This window comes from Canis aureus, chromosome 15 (assembly GCF_053574225.1).
Source record: "Canis aureus isolate CA01 chromosome 15, VMU_Caureus_v.1.0, whole genome shotgun sequence".
Taxonomy (NCBI): Eukaryota; Metazoa; Chordata; class Mammalia; order Carnivora; family Canidae; genus Canis; species Canis aureus.
In genome coordinates this window covers 51,229,704-51,244,233 of record NC_135625.1, presented here as the reverse complement: position 1 = coordinate 51,244,233, position 14,530 = coordinate 51,229,704, and the positions used below count along the sequence as shown (strand labels likewise).

At 47.7% G+C, this 14,530-nt stretch overlaps 1 protein-coding gene, 1 long non-coding RNA gene and 1 pseudogene across 2 annotated transcripts in view; 1 reads left to right on the top strand and 2 right to left on the bottom strand.

The window, feature by feature from the left end:
* Nucleotides 1–381: 381 nt before the first annotated feature.
* On the bottom strand, nucleotides 382–6,606 carry LOC144284167 (microtubule-associated protein RP/EB family member 1-like; annotated as a pseudogene).
* A 44-nt stretch (nucleotides 6,607–6,650) lies between these two features.
* On the top strand, nucleotides 6,651–13,155 carry LOC144284718 (uncharacterized). Its single transcript, XR_013353179.1, has 3 exons — nucleotides 6,651–6,857; nucleotides 11,355–11,509; nucleotides 12,551–13,155. It is a non-coding gene; the product is annotated as an uncharacterized LOC144284718 (long non-coding RNA).
* The window catches only part of PRKAG2 (protein kinase AMP-activated non-catalytic subunit gamma 2), a 265,607-nt gene continuing 260,946 nt past the window's right edge, over nucleotides 9,870–14,530 (bottom strand). The window contains 1 exon segment of the mRNA XM_077849614.1: nucleotides 9,870–10,998. Coding sequence (XP_077705740.1) covers nucleotides 10,967–10,998 — 32 coding nt within the window. The 3' untranslated portion in view covers nucleotides 9,870–10,966.

The following is a 14,530-nucleotide window of genomic DNA, read 5'->3' as shown; positions in this document are numbered from 1 at the left end:
TAATACTACTCTGCTCCAGGGAAAAAGCTCCTAACTCAAACTCATTGGAAAAGGGGTGGAACTCCTGCAAAGTGCACTTTTAGAAGAGGTACTGTTTGCTCATGAAAAGAAGCCCGTGAGTCCTCTAAGAATAATAAAAGGGGGTATTTTAGGGATCCCTGGGTGGCGCAGCGGTTTGGCGCCTGCCTTTGGCCCAGGGCGCGATCCCGGAGACCCGGGATCGAATCCCACGTCGGGCTCCCGGTGCGTGGAGCCTGCTTCTCCCTCTGCCTGTGTCTCTGCCTCTCTCTCAATCTCTCTGTGACTATCATAAATAAATAAAAAAAAAAATTAAAAAAAAAAAAAAGGGGGTATTTTACAGTTAAGCACATGATTTGGAGTGAAGAATTCAGATGTTGCTCTGCTGGTCCAGGCTGTTAATACTTTTCTTGTTCCTCCTGGGGCCCCCTTCATCAGGTATCACAAAGCCTTTATCTGTGGCATAGAGAATGTCCATGATCCTCTGCAATACAGGATTGTTTTCCCCTGCATTCTCCTGGCAAATCAATTCAATGTTTCTTAGCTTTCCAAAGTAGACCTCTCTCTCTTTCTCCAAGTCTTCAACGGCAAAGTTTCAATACATTGACCTGCTTCATCAATTCAGCTGCTTTGTCATCCTCGTTGCCCACACCAGGATTCTTTTGCACCATACCCAGGCTAGTCTTAGGGGTTGCAGTGGGCCTCTGTGGAGCTGCACTGCAGGAGCCAAGAGGTTTCTTTGGTTTGTTCAGAGCTGGAGCAACAAGGGAGGGAGCCACTGCGGTTTCTTTTTATTTTTATTTTATTTTATTTTTTAAATATTTTATTTATTTATTCATGAGAGGCAGAGAGAGAGAGAGAGAGAGAGAGGCAGAGACACAGGCAGAGGGAGAAGCAGGCTCCATGCTGGGAGCCCGACACGGGACTTGATCCCAGGTCTCCAGGATCAGGCCCTGGGCTGAAGGTGGCACTAAACTGCTGAGCCACCCGGGCTGCCCACTGCAGTTTCTTGACTTTGTCTGGCAGCTACAGTGTCATAGTCTTTTCCATTATAGCTTGCATCAAAAAAACTTCTTGAACCATTGAACAAATTCAAAATTGTCCTGAAACTTTCCCTTTACTAATTTGTCCACAGGAATTATTTTGTCAACACCCATTCTCTTAAATCCTGGTTGTAGTATTGTGAAGTTCTGGATGTGTTCATGCTCTAGTTTAGCCTGGAATTTTCACTTTCTTCAAGGCAATGGAGCCAGGGAAAAGCATATTCATAAACGACAATAGGCAGCCCCTGAGCACAACTGTTCGATTTTTGTCAGATTTAGCTGCAGAGACTCATTGATGCAGGCCAGCATGTCATGTTGACTTAGGTTATCACTGGTGATGGACTTCGGCTCTCAGCAGGACCGTGTCCACTGCCTGTGCCCGGCTTCGGTCCCATCTTCATCTCGTTCAAATCGCCCGACCCAAAATAGTTTTATTTTTTAAATTTTTAATTTTTTTCCGGAGGATCCCTGGGTAGCTCAGTGGTTTAGCGTCTGCGTTTAGCCCAGGGCATGATCCTCTCTGTGTGTCTGTCATGAATAAATATATAAAATCTTTAAAAAAATTTTTTTTTTAATTTTTTTCCAAAATAGGTTTTTAAGTGGATTCTCTGTGGACAGAGAATCTCTAAATGATGATGAAAGGTTTTGTGCACCGGGAACATATTACAGTTCTAAACTTTTACATGACCAGTAACATTTGTTTATGCAAAAATATGTTGGGCAAAACTTGACAGAATTGCAAAGAGAAATTGAAATCATATAAGATATCTTAATACCTTTTAGTAGTGGATTGGTGAAATCATTTTTATTTTTATTTTATTTATTTATTTTTATTTACTTTTTTAAAGATTTTATTTATTTATTCATGAAAGAAACACAGAGAGAAAGAGAGAGACACAGGCAGAGGGAGAAGCAGGCTCCATGCAGGGAGCCCGACATGGGACTCTCTGGGATCACACCCTGGGCCGAAGGCAGGCACTAAACCGCTGAGTCACCCGGCTGCCCTTATTTTTATTTTTAAATATTTTATTTATTTATCCATGAGAGACATAGAGAGACAGGCAGAGGGAGAAGCAGGCTTCCTGCAGGGAGCCCAATGGGGGACTTGATCCCCGGACCCCAGGATCATTACCTGAGCCAAAGGCAGATGCTCAACCACTGAGCCACCCAGGTGACCCAGGTGAAATCATCTTTAACAATTAGTAAGGATGGATGGTCTCAACAAATGAAAAGGGATACACATTCTTTCAGATGGGGATAAGCCATTTATGGATATTGAGCATGTAGAGGGTCATAAAGCAAGCATCAACACATTTCCAAGAACTCCTATTGACCACATTCTCTGACCACAATGCAATCAAGTTAGAAATCAATAACAGAACATAGAGAACCCTATGCATTTGGAAGGTAGGAGATATACTTCTGCATAATTCATGGGTCAACAAGAAATCATAATTTAGAAACTGTTTAAGCTGACAGTAAAAATGCTACAAATGGAAGTATATGGGATGCCATAAAAGGGAAAAAGTTAACCTTAAATGCTTACATTAGAACAACAACAACAAAAAGGCTGAACATTGCTGAGCTTAATGACCCATTTAAGAAGTTAGGAGAAGAAAGTAATAAACTGAAGGAAAGCAGAAAGAAGGAAAAATAAAGAGCTGAAGTGAAAGGTACAGAAAACAAATATTAACAAAGTAAAATGCTGGTTTTTGAAAGAATGAAATCGACAAGCATGTGGCCGGGCAGCAGGTCTAGAAGTCATTAGTGCTGATGGACGCAGGAGGACAGCAAGGCTCGTGAGTGATACCTTTAAGAAAATGGGAACAGGGGATCCCTGGGTGGCTCAGCGGTTTGGCGCTTGCCTTTGGCTCAGGGCGTGATCCTGGAGTCCCGGGATGGAGTCCCACGTCGGGCTCCCTGCATGGAGCCTGCTTCTCCCTCCTCCTGTGTCTCTGCCTCTCTCTCTCTCTCTATGTCTATCATAAATAAACAAATCTTAAAAAAAAAAAAAAGAAAATGGGACAGATGGGTTACCTCATGATTTTGAACTCAGGGTGAGGAGACTAGCGTTTCTTGCAAAGAATTTGAGGATGAATTAATGGTAGATGATGGAAGACTAAACACATGAAGAAGTGACAGCTGGGGGCCCGCCAGGGCCCTATAGGGAGGGGTGGCAAGGCCCTGGGGGGTTGTCAGGGTAGGGATCAGTCAGGGCCATGCAGGATGGAGAGGTGCCCAGGGTGGGGGTTGGCCGGGGGGAGGGGTGCTTTCCTGGAGGACAAGGGTGGGGGTTGGTAGTGTCTGGCATGGACAGTGGAGTCAGGATGAGGAGGCCGGGCAGCTGGAGGAATGGATGGTGAGGGGCTCCTGCGGGGGGTTGGTGCCTCACAGAGACCTGAGCGAGAGGTTAGGGGGAGCAGGGCTGCCCCCCAGGTCAGTGTTCCTTGACTCAGTGACTGTCCCCTGAAAACCGAGTCTACAGGAGGGTTCAAAGATGCGGAGGATGGAGGACACTTCTATGGGGAGGCCGCCCTGTCACTTCCCTGCGCTGCAGGCTGTGCTCCCCACTGGCTCACACTATCAGCTTCACCAACCGAGGTGGGGACCACTCTTCCTCCAGGCAATTTGCAAATAATAGAAGAAAGTACACGCTGTTCTCTTTTAAAAACTGTTTACCGTTCTTAAAAAAGCTTATTTCAAAAAATAGCATTTGGGTCAACTAATTTATAGTATGATAAATAGAACCATCAGGTGCACAAGTATAATGAACAAATCTTAATTATTCATCACTAAGTGTGTTAAGATGTTTGCAGTCTATTATATGGTTACTTTTGAAGACAATTTTCCTTTCAATGTGCTAATAATAGTAGCGCGCCCTATTTCTAGCAAATGGTTTCAGGGTACCAGAAGATGAACCTCTGTCGCCATTTGAGAAACCTCATGTCTGCTTTTTATTTTCTGTTGTATCTTTCCTTTTGTATATTTCATTTTTCATTTATTTATTTATTTATTTGAGAGAGCACACACAAGCCGGGGGAGGGGCAGAGAGAGAAGCAGACTGTCTGCTGAGCGGGGAGTCTGATGTGGAACTCGATTCCAGGACCTTGAGATCATGACCTGAGCCGAAAGTCATGATGCTTAACCAACTGAGCCACCCAGGCGCCCTTCCTTTTGTGAACTTTGATTTTGTGTCTACGTTAAGATAAAGTTATTTTTAAAAAGAAAGCAAATGGCTTACTTCTGTAAAAAATGTTTTGTAAAGTTTTTAAAACCTCTTTTTATTATGGAACATTTCAAGCACCTCCTCGGTACCTAGCTTTGTCACACCAACCAGTCTGCTCTTGTAGTCACAGGGCCTTCTCCTGGTGTGTCCTCTCCTTATAGGGACACAGTTGTTGGAGAAGGGCCCTCCCTACTCCAGTGTGACCTCACTGAGCTTGATTACATCTGCAGCGACCCTGTTTCCAGTTAAGGGCACGTTCCCAGGCACTGGGGGTGAAGACTTCAGCAAATCTTTTTTGGGAACACAACTCAACCCACAGTAGCTGTTTAGAACTGGGGTTAAGAGCACAGGCTTTGGAAGGAGGCCTGTTATCAAGTCCCAAAGTCCTCAAATTCCAAGTGGTACCAGCTTGGCCAGGTTACCACTTTTTTTTTCCCCTAAAATATTTTATCTATTCATGAGAGAAACACAGAGATAGGCAGAGACATAGGCAGAGGGAGAAGCAGACTCCCCGGAGGGATGATCCCAGGAACCTGGGATCACAACCTGAGCCAAAGGCAGATGCTCAACCACTGAGCCACCCAGGCGTCCCCAGGTTTCCACTTCTGTGCCGACACCGACTACCTCAGATGCTGTGTGAGGATCCGAGACCACGTGTGCCGGCCCCGGAGAGTGCCTGGCAGGAAAAGCACTCAATAGTTTATAGCTTCTCCTCCCCCCTTCTTTTCCTGTGCATTGTTGTTATTTGTAGCGCTAGTAATTATTAATAGAATGTGGGCAAGATAGGCCTCATCCAGAAAGTGAGATCTCAGTGAGATTTGAAGGTGGTGAGGGAGGTGGCGGAGCTGAAGTCTGGGGTGGGGGCCAGGGGGCCGTCCCGGGAAGAGGAAATAGCTGGAACTTAAGATTCTGTGATGTTGCTCTACTTTTTTCTGCTTGCACACTAGAGTGTAAGCTCCTGAGGGGAGAGGTCTGTCATGTTGGCAGACGTGGCCCAGACCCCGTGGATAGTGCCCAGCAGGCCCATGGTAGGTTCTTGGTGCACAGCAAAGTAGTTGTTAAATAAATTAATATTGAATTCTAATTGATCCACATGAGACAAGTCTTCTCTTTGATGGGGTCCTGAGAAGTAGCAGGGATTTTGCCATTCCAGGCTGGTTTCCTGGCAATCTCCCGACCAGGGATCACCCACCTGCCCCCTCCTTCCTCCTGCCACTTCTTTTTTTTTTTTTTTTTAATAAATATTTATTTATTTACTTATGATAGACATAGAGAGAGAGAGAGGCAGAGACACAGGAGGAGGGAAAAGCAGGCTCCACGCCGGGAGCCTGATGCGGTACTCGATCCTGGGACTCCAGGATCGCGCCCTAGGCCAAAGGCAGGCGCTAAACCTCTGAGCCACCCAGGGATTCCCCCTCCTGCCACTTCTGATTGGGAGTTATCCCAAAGGCTGTTCCTCAAATGGCACTGTTTTTTTTTTTTTTTTTTTTGGAAGTTTCTGGAAATTGTTTCAGCTGTTATAAAGGAGACAAGACACAAAACAGACAGTACATGGGAATTCTCAAAATATCATGGAATGGCTGCTTCTGGATTTTAAGAAGTTCAGGGATGAGCTCATCTGATCCTCTGCGCCTTGGAGGGGCTGTCTTGGTGCATGTCTCTCTGCTCTTATCCACTCCCAGCTCCCTGGAGCCGGTGTTGCTTTTTCTCCATTCTCCTCCCCAGGGGAGGGAGCTTGTCCCTCGTGCTGTTCATGCTCTGCCTGGCAGCCCCTGGCACCCCAACCACCTGGGGCAGCCCCGCCGCACCCCCCCCCACCCCGAGACCTTGCGACCATGGGTGTGCACGGCCCCTCGTTAGAACAGGAGCAGGGCGCTCGCCCTCCGGAGCCTGCCTTCAGCATTGTCTTGTCTTCTGGAATCCCTGTGTCAGAACTCAAATATGAAGGCTTAAGGTGGAGACGGCCGCCCCTGAATTTCTGGAGGACGCTCCATGTTCTGTGGCGTCTCTTCACCTTTAGCAGGTCCCCTGGCCACTTAGGGGAACAGGTTCGGGTGATTGGGCACGTCACCAGCCTCACGATCTTCGATCTTCGTTGATGTCCTGGCCTTGTCCAACCACTCATCATCAAACATTGGACAGACGTTCACGACGCACCCCTCAGGCCCAGAGATGAGCCCGAGTAAGAGTGTGCGGATGAGTAGGAGCCAGTTGAGGGACACAGTGAGGACAACGCCGGCCACTAACACTTGGGGCCCTCCGGCGCTCAGGGAGAAGCCTTACAGGTAACAGGACGCGCGCACGCACGCATTTGTCCATCTCTTTAACAGTGCCCAGGGAAGGGCCAGGCCAGGAAGGGGATTTTCCAGCAGTTTCCTGGTGTGCACGGCGGTGCTGAGAATCGCATCTGACCCTGGGCGCCACCGTCCGCTGTCCAGGAAGGAGCAGGGTGGAACGGGCCGTCGGGAGGCCGTCGTCCGTGGGCCGTGGAGAGTCCTGGGAGTCCTGGGGGCCTCCGTGGTGCCGCGGCGTGTGACTCGGGCCTGGAGAGAGCAGCTGGACATCTGCAGGTGGGAAGGGAGGTGGGGACCAGTCAGGCCGGTGGGCACGCGGGCAAGGCCTGGCGGGGGGGCGTGCGGGTGGAGAAGGCGGCGGGGGCCTGGTCCCCACTGAGGGGCCCCTGCTGGTTTCGGAGCAGGGAGATGAGAGGAAGAGAGGTTCCGGTTCCTGAGGGCGGCCCTCTCCCCATCCCCCCCCCCCAGGCCTTGCGGAGGCCTTGCGGCCGGAAGGGAGGTGACAGCACAGCCCGGGTGGCCTCGTTGGCCAGGGAGCATATTCAGGGGGCTGCCACACTGGAGAGGGCCTCGGGTGCGCCTGTGCCACGGGCAGGGGGAGCTCTCCATCCTCAGATCCATGCCGACCTGGAGGTCGTCAGGCCGCCTGGTGGCAGTTGGAGGTCCCACTGAGTCTTTAGAGCTGAGCCTGTGGCCACAAGCAGCCCAAGGCTTGGCTTTGGGCCATTTCTTCAGTCTCCTGAGCCTCAAATACACAGTTTGGAGGAGGTATGAAGGAAGGGAGGAACCTGGGCCTTCGGGCACAGGCGTGTGCGCTGGGCTAGGAGGGAGAGCTTCTGTGCCTGGAGGAGGTCAGAGCACTTGTCCCTGGGGTGGGAGGAAGGGTGGCTGGCATACGGGAGGTGGCTCTCGGCCTGTGGCAAATGGGCACCAGTGACCTGTGGCGGGGTTTCCTGCGTGCTGGGACTGTCGTGGTGGGGACTCTCCCATTGGCCTGGAGCACTGGGAGGGGCCAGGAGCTCCTGTGATGCGTGGGACCAATCCTGCATCTCTAGCTACTGGAAGCAGGTGCCCCTTTAGGCTCTGGTCTCAAAAGAGAGCAGGTGATTGTGATGTGGGATTTCGGGAGAGGGAAGCCCATTCTTGGTCAGAGCAGTGTTTCTGTGAGCCTTCCGGTTCGCATCTTCGAGTCCCTTGGAGGTGGAGGTCCGCAGCGTTGCCAGCACGCAAGTGTCTAGAAGGAAGTAGGTACCTGGCTTTTCTCCGACCTCCCTGTAGGAAGGATCTTCAGGATCTTTGAGAGCCAAGTGATAATCGTACCATGTCCTCGCTCTGGTCGGCATCTAAGGTACATTCTGTGCAGTGTGTTAAGTCCAAGAAGTAAGATTGGGCTATATCCACAATGTGAGGGGATTTTAGGGGTTTCCTATGAATGTGTCTTAAGTATGCTCCTTACATAGACTTACAACTATGCCAGTTTTATCAGGAATTTTATGTGAAAAACATGTGGAACCTGTTCTAGATTTCCTTATGAAAATGACAGTGAAACTTACTTTTCAAGTATTTCCCCATGGGTTGCAATTTTCTCCCGAGAGTGCTATTATGCAAAGCAAAATTCTCTTTTTGGTCAAAGAGCTTTGGAAATAAATTCTGTGGAACCTACCTGTGGATTATTTTGTCTCCCTTCCCAGAAAGGCTGCCTGCTGAATGTTTTTTCCCCAAACACAGATGGATCCAGTAAGGAAGTAGCAAATGTAACCAAAATACCCAGAAGATTCTAATTGTTTAGGGCAAAGTGTCTAACCTCACTACTTACATATTGAGCTGGATACTGTATGTCATGGGGCGGGGGAGGGCATCCTCTGTAGCCTCCACCCACCAGAGGCCAGTGCACACCCATCTCCTCACCTCTAGTGGTGACAACCAAAAAGGTCTCCACTTTGCCAGATGTCCCCTAGGGTCCCAAATCTCTCCTGGTGAACCAGTGATTTAAGAGGAGTGTGTCTGCACATGCAGGCGTCGGAAACACTGCTCTGACTTGCAGTATGGGCTTCCCTCTCTGGAAGGATTTCTGTAGGAGAATCAAAAAAGGTTATCGGGTCAACAAGCCTGTTAAATTTTCTTAGAGATTTGGGACGTAAAACAACGGATGCCCTCCATGTGTGGAACGATCTGCTCTTGCTTTTGTCACTCGTTGGTTCAGGAGCCTTGGGGCGCGGTGAGCTCCCCCACAGTGTGAAGGCCCCAGTGGGGCGGGCAGAGCTGGTGCCACAGGGAGCCCCTTGGGCCAGGGTCGCCTGCTTGTGAGCCCTGGGAGAGAAGGGAGCTGCATGCTCAGCCAGTGAGGTGCTTTCTCCCAAGCTGAAGCTTTTCCTGTAGAATCCTTTCTGCATCTGGCTGAAGTGCCAGTTTTCACCGAGAGGACACTCACTAGAACCCAGTTTTTTATCGCTGGCTGGAAAAGCCTCCCAGAGAGCAGCCCTTTGTCTGAGAAGTGGCCATTCCACTCAAGCTGATGCACCGAAGGCTTGCAGGTGTGTGGGGAGGAGAAAGGGTTAACACATTGCTTTGTAAATGGCCCCAAGTTGTTTTCTGAACACATACATACAGAATACACCTGCTCATGGTGTAGTCCCCACGCGTGTGTGCTACACAGACCCGGGCTGGATGGCAAACAGATGTTTTGAGTTGCAACACTGTGTTTGGTAGCTTTGTGCCTTTTTTCCTTTTCTCTCAACTATTACCTAAGTCACAACCATAGTTGTTTCTCTGGGAAAACAGACTCATATGCTCTCTATTTGTCCTAGTAGGAAATAAAAGAAGTTGATGGCTGGGCACAAGAAAATGTGCACATCAATTTTTAATTAAATACGTTCTATTTAATAATGGAGAGTGATAAAGTTTATGAATCAAGTCATTAAGGGTTCTTTTCTGATGATGGAAACAGGAAAATGAGAATTCATATTCTTCATTTGGGGAGAAACATCTAAGTGGGAAACAGCATATAGGTTTTTAATTAATGTGTGTTGAAATACATGGTGTTTTATTTTATTTTATTTTTTTTAAATTTTTATTTATTTATGATAGTCACACAGAGAGAGAAAGAGAGAGAGAGAGAGGCAGAGACACAGGCAGAGGGAGAAGCAGGCTCCATACACCGGGAGCCCGACGTGGGATTCGATCCCGGGTCTCCAGGATCGCGCCTTGGGCCAAAGGCAGGCGCCAAACCGCTGCGCCACCCAGGGATCCCCGAAATACATGGTGTTTTAAAGAACTTTAACAAAATGGTCGATAGTAAGATTTATTTTAATTTTTCAATCTGCCAAAAAAAAAAAACCCCAAACAAAAAAAAAATCAAACTATACTCATATATATACAGTGTCGACATTTTCAGAGCACTTACATTAGGAAACGTTGTGTTTCTTTTCAATCATATGACAATACTGTATATGCCACAATAAAATTTACAAAAACAATCGCATCAGCAATCATACAAACATTATGATTTTACATTTCAATACACAAGAAAAAAATAGACATCTTCCCGGCACTTTTGTTTCCTCACACCCGCTGCCTGGTTTCAGTCTCACAGAACAGCTCTCCACACGTGCTTTTCAGAAACTTCACCCTTTAAAACCTAACAGTGGCTATTTGAGAAGTCCTGTCCTTTCCAGATCCAAACTTAAATGAGAAATTTGCCATTTAAAAATAACAACCAATGGTTTTTTGATGGGTGTGGTGAAGCTTACCCACCACAATGTGTAAAAAACTGCATGAAAGTAGAAATAAATAAAGCTGTTGTAAAGCAGTTTTGTTTATATTATAGTTCAGAACAGACACTTAAACATAAAACTGTCGTTAAAGTTTTATAAAGTAATTATTTATATCCAAATCACAACTGTTCGACAAATCTAATGGAAACAAACTGATTTGGTAAAGGTCCAAAGACGCTCACGCCCCAGCACCGTGTGGCTCCAGCTGCCACGGGCCGCAATGGTGACATATCGCGTGTTCTGACATAAGGCACTAGGTCTGAATAGGCCATGCACTCGCCTTATGTCATATTACCTGTTACAGACCAGTGAATTCTTTGAAATGAAAAGTAATAAGAATTTCAGGACACAGTGCACTTTAATAACATACAGCATTTGAAATCGTTCAGACAAACGTCTGAAAACAGTCTTTAACGCAAGCCTGAATCTTCAAACACATAAACTCTGTTTCTTATGCTCAGTTTCAATATCACTGGAAAAAATACCCATCACTAAACCCTGATATACATTCTTAGCCATTTTACTGTCTCTGTCACGGTCCGTGTTCATGAGGCAAAGCGTGACCCCGAATCTGTTCAAGTTCTCCTCCAAGGGCTGCTCCACTCACAGTGGTCATTCTGTTTCTGCCTCCTTCTGTTTGGCACCTGTTGGTAGATGGAGAAATGAAAGTGTCAAAGCAACGTAAAAATATGTTGCAGCTGGGCCTGTCCTACACCCAGCAGGAGTGGTGCTCCGCCTCCTCCTTGGTGGTCTTCCCTGGGTTCTGCAGTGCCTTAGGAGAGAGAATGTTCTAGATGTTGGAGGTGGGGATGGGAAACGAGCAGGTGGCTCCAAGCTCCTCACCCCCACCTGCAGTCACAGCAGCTCAACTTCTGAAGCATTTGTTCTGTGCCTCTGTCACATTCTGGGAATTCTCACAGTGTTTCAAGCTGTTTCATTATTATACCTGTTTTTCATTATTATACCTGTTATCAGTGACTTTTTTTTTTTGAATCTTGAGAGAGAGAAAGAGGCAAGGGGAAGAGAGGAGAGGGGCAGAGGGAAGCTTTCAAGTAGAATCCTTGCTGAGCATGGAACCTGACGCCGGACCTGATCCCACCATCCATGAGATCAAGACCTGAGCTTGACCAACTGAACCACCCAGGCTGCCTCTCAGTGAGTGATCTTTGATGTTACTATTGTGGTTGTTTGTTGTCACCACGTACCACACACATATAAGAGAGCAGCTTAATAAATGTGTGTGTTCTGAGTGCTCCACTGACTAGCTGCTATCCATCTCTCCCTTTCCCTGGGCCTCCCTCAGTTAACAACCCTATAGTGGCCCCTAAATGTTCAAGTGAAAAGAACAGTCAGTTGCACATCTTTTAGTTTATATCAAAAGCTAGAAGTGATTAAGTTTGGTGTGAGCCATGTGGAAAGCCAGGCCTCTTTTACCAAACAGTGAGCCAAGTTGTATGAAAGGAAACATTTTTTTTTTTTTTTTTGGAAAGGAAACATTCTTGAAGGAAATTAGAAGTGCTACTGCAGGGGCATCTGCTGGCTCAGTAGGAAGAGCGACCTTTGGTCCTGGGGTCATTAGTTTGAACCCCACACTGGGTGTAGAAGATTACTTAAATCAACTTTAAAAAAAAGTGCTACTCCAGTGAACTCATGAATAATAGGAAAGAGCAACAGCCTTACTGCTGGTGTGGAGAAAGTGGCAGTGGTTCCGACAGGAGATCACAGCAGGAGATCACACACGTCTCCTTAGGCCAAAGCCTAATCCAGAGCAAGGCCCTGACTCCCTTCAGTTCTAGGACGGCTGAGAGGGGAGGAAGCTGCAGAAGGAAAGTCTGAGGCTGGGAGGCTGGTTAGGGAGGTGTAAGGAAAGCAGCCACCTCCACGACACGGAAGTGCAATGTGAAGCAGCAGGTTTTCCAGAAGACCTAGCTAAGATAACCAATGAGGGTGCTGCACTGAACACATTTTCAGTGTAGATGAAACAGGTTCTACTGGAAGAAGCTGCCAGCTAGGACTTTCACAGCTGGAGAGGAGAGGTCAGTGCCGGCTCCGAGGCTTCCAAGGCCAGGCTGACCCTCCCGTGAGGGGCTAGTGCAGCTGGTGACGAGGCTGAAGCTGGTGCTCGGTGACCATTCTGAAAATCTCAGGGTCCTTAAGGATGATGCTAAGTCTACTGTGCCTGTGTTCTCGAAATAGAGCAACGAAGAAACAGCGAGAGAACCGGACGAGGAGTGGAGCCGAGGGACTGAATGGCTGTGAGCTCAGCACCAAACGTGAACGGACGAGCAGGTGCTTCTCAGGGACGAGCCAAGAAAGTGGTTTCCCGAGTTGGCCTCTTCCTGGTGGACACACCGTGAAGACGGTTGAAACGACAACCAAGGATTGGGAGCAGGACAGCAGCTTAGCTGGTGCAGCCCCCGGGCCCGAGGACGGACTGTTCTGAAGGCGGCTCTCCGGGGGGTGCAGTACCACCGAGCAGCACCGCCGGCTGCAGGGAAACCGTCCGTGCCGGGAGAGCCATCGATGCGGCAAACTGCACGGTTGGCTTGTTTTAAGGAATAAAACGAGACACAGCCGCCCGGCCTCCAGCGCCCACCACCCTGATGGGTCAGCCCCCGGCGGCGCCAAGACCCTCCACCAGCAGAAAGATCAGGACTCGCTGAAAGCTCAGATGGCGGTCAGCGGGTTTCAGCAATAAAGTGTCTTTCGATGAAGGCGTGTAGGTTCTAGTTTTAAAATTCCTTGGGCCCACTTTATTGCAATATTCGCTTTCATGCAAATGGAACCAAACCCACAGTATCTCTGAGGTGCACCTGTACATACTCATAAAAATGTTTTAAAAAGCATTAAACATATTTATGGATATTTGCACATTCACAACTACTCATATCTGGCTGGCGTATTTCCAAACGGGTTGGTAGGAATGCTACCACTTTTCTCACAGCAGCTTCTATTTTATCTTCAGGCACAAGAAAATTTTTGAAAGAGATTAGTGGTCTATAAAAATAAGGAGCTAAAAAAGCAGTAGCTCCTGCCATCAGACTATGTACTCATTAGTGACGTGTGTGCATATACTTAGGTTCGTTTGGACAGCCTAAGTTCTTCCAGCAGCTACTTCTAAAGAAACTCTTATTACAGCAACTCAGTATCCTTAACGGAAGACCGTGGCCATCAGCTGTGGAAAAGAATAACCTCTGGTGGTATCTTTTATTCGTGTAAAGATGGACACTTTCTAAAAGTGCTTCTTACCAATTAGTCTGTAAACACCCACCCAGCAGTGCAGCTCCCCAAGGGTGCGGTGCCTTGTCGTGCACAAACGGATCCATGCCTGGTTTTGGTTTCAACTCAGAGCACCTCAGGAGGGATGCAGGGCCTGTGGCAGCCTGCTTTCTCCATAGCTGCATGGGCAGGGGCTACACGAGGTGAGTAGCTTGCCCACACTCAGGTAGCTCTGAGGGCATGAGGGAGTCAGGTGAACCGGGCTGGACTCCTCGCCTGATGCTTACCCAGCACCGTCTCTCATGTGTGTGAACGTCTGAAGGAGCTGATCTGAGTTCCGGGAGAGTTCTGCTCCAAATGTTCACTCATAACGCAGTTATTAGGAACACAGAGCATATTCCCAAATAGTGTTCTACACACTATGTTGTAGAGAATTCTAATTCAACTATCTTTAGAACATTATTTCTATGGTAACGCACATTTCAAATTCCGGCTGTGGAACAGGGTTCCTCCCCACAGAGGAGTATTAGGGACTTGGAATTTTTAAAATATCAAATGTGGATGGAAATGTAAATGCATCCAGCCCAACATTCTCATTTTTTTTTAAATTAAAAAAACTTTTAAAAATTTAATTATCTGAGAGAGGAAGGGAGGTCATGAGCAGAGGAAAAGGGCAGAGGGAGAAGCAGACTCCTGCAAAGCAGGGAGCCCAATGCAGGACTCGATCCCACAACCCTGCAATCATGACTTGAGCCAAAGGCAGATGCCCATGGACTAAGCCAGCCACCACAGTGCCCTAATGAAAAAACTTAAAAAAAATTATTTTAAAGTAATCTCTATACCAGTGTGGGGCTTGAACTCACAAAGTTGAGATCAAGAGTCAGATGCTCCACTGATTGAGCCAGCCAAGGGTCCCAGCCAACATTCTCATTCTTATGGTCTGGGGCAGTAGGCATA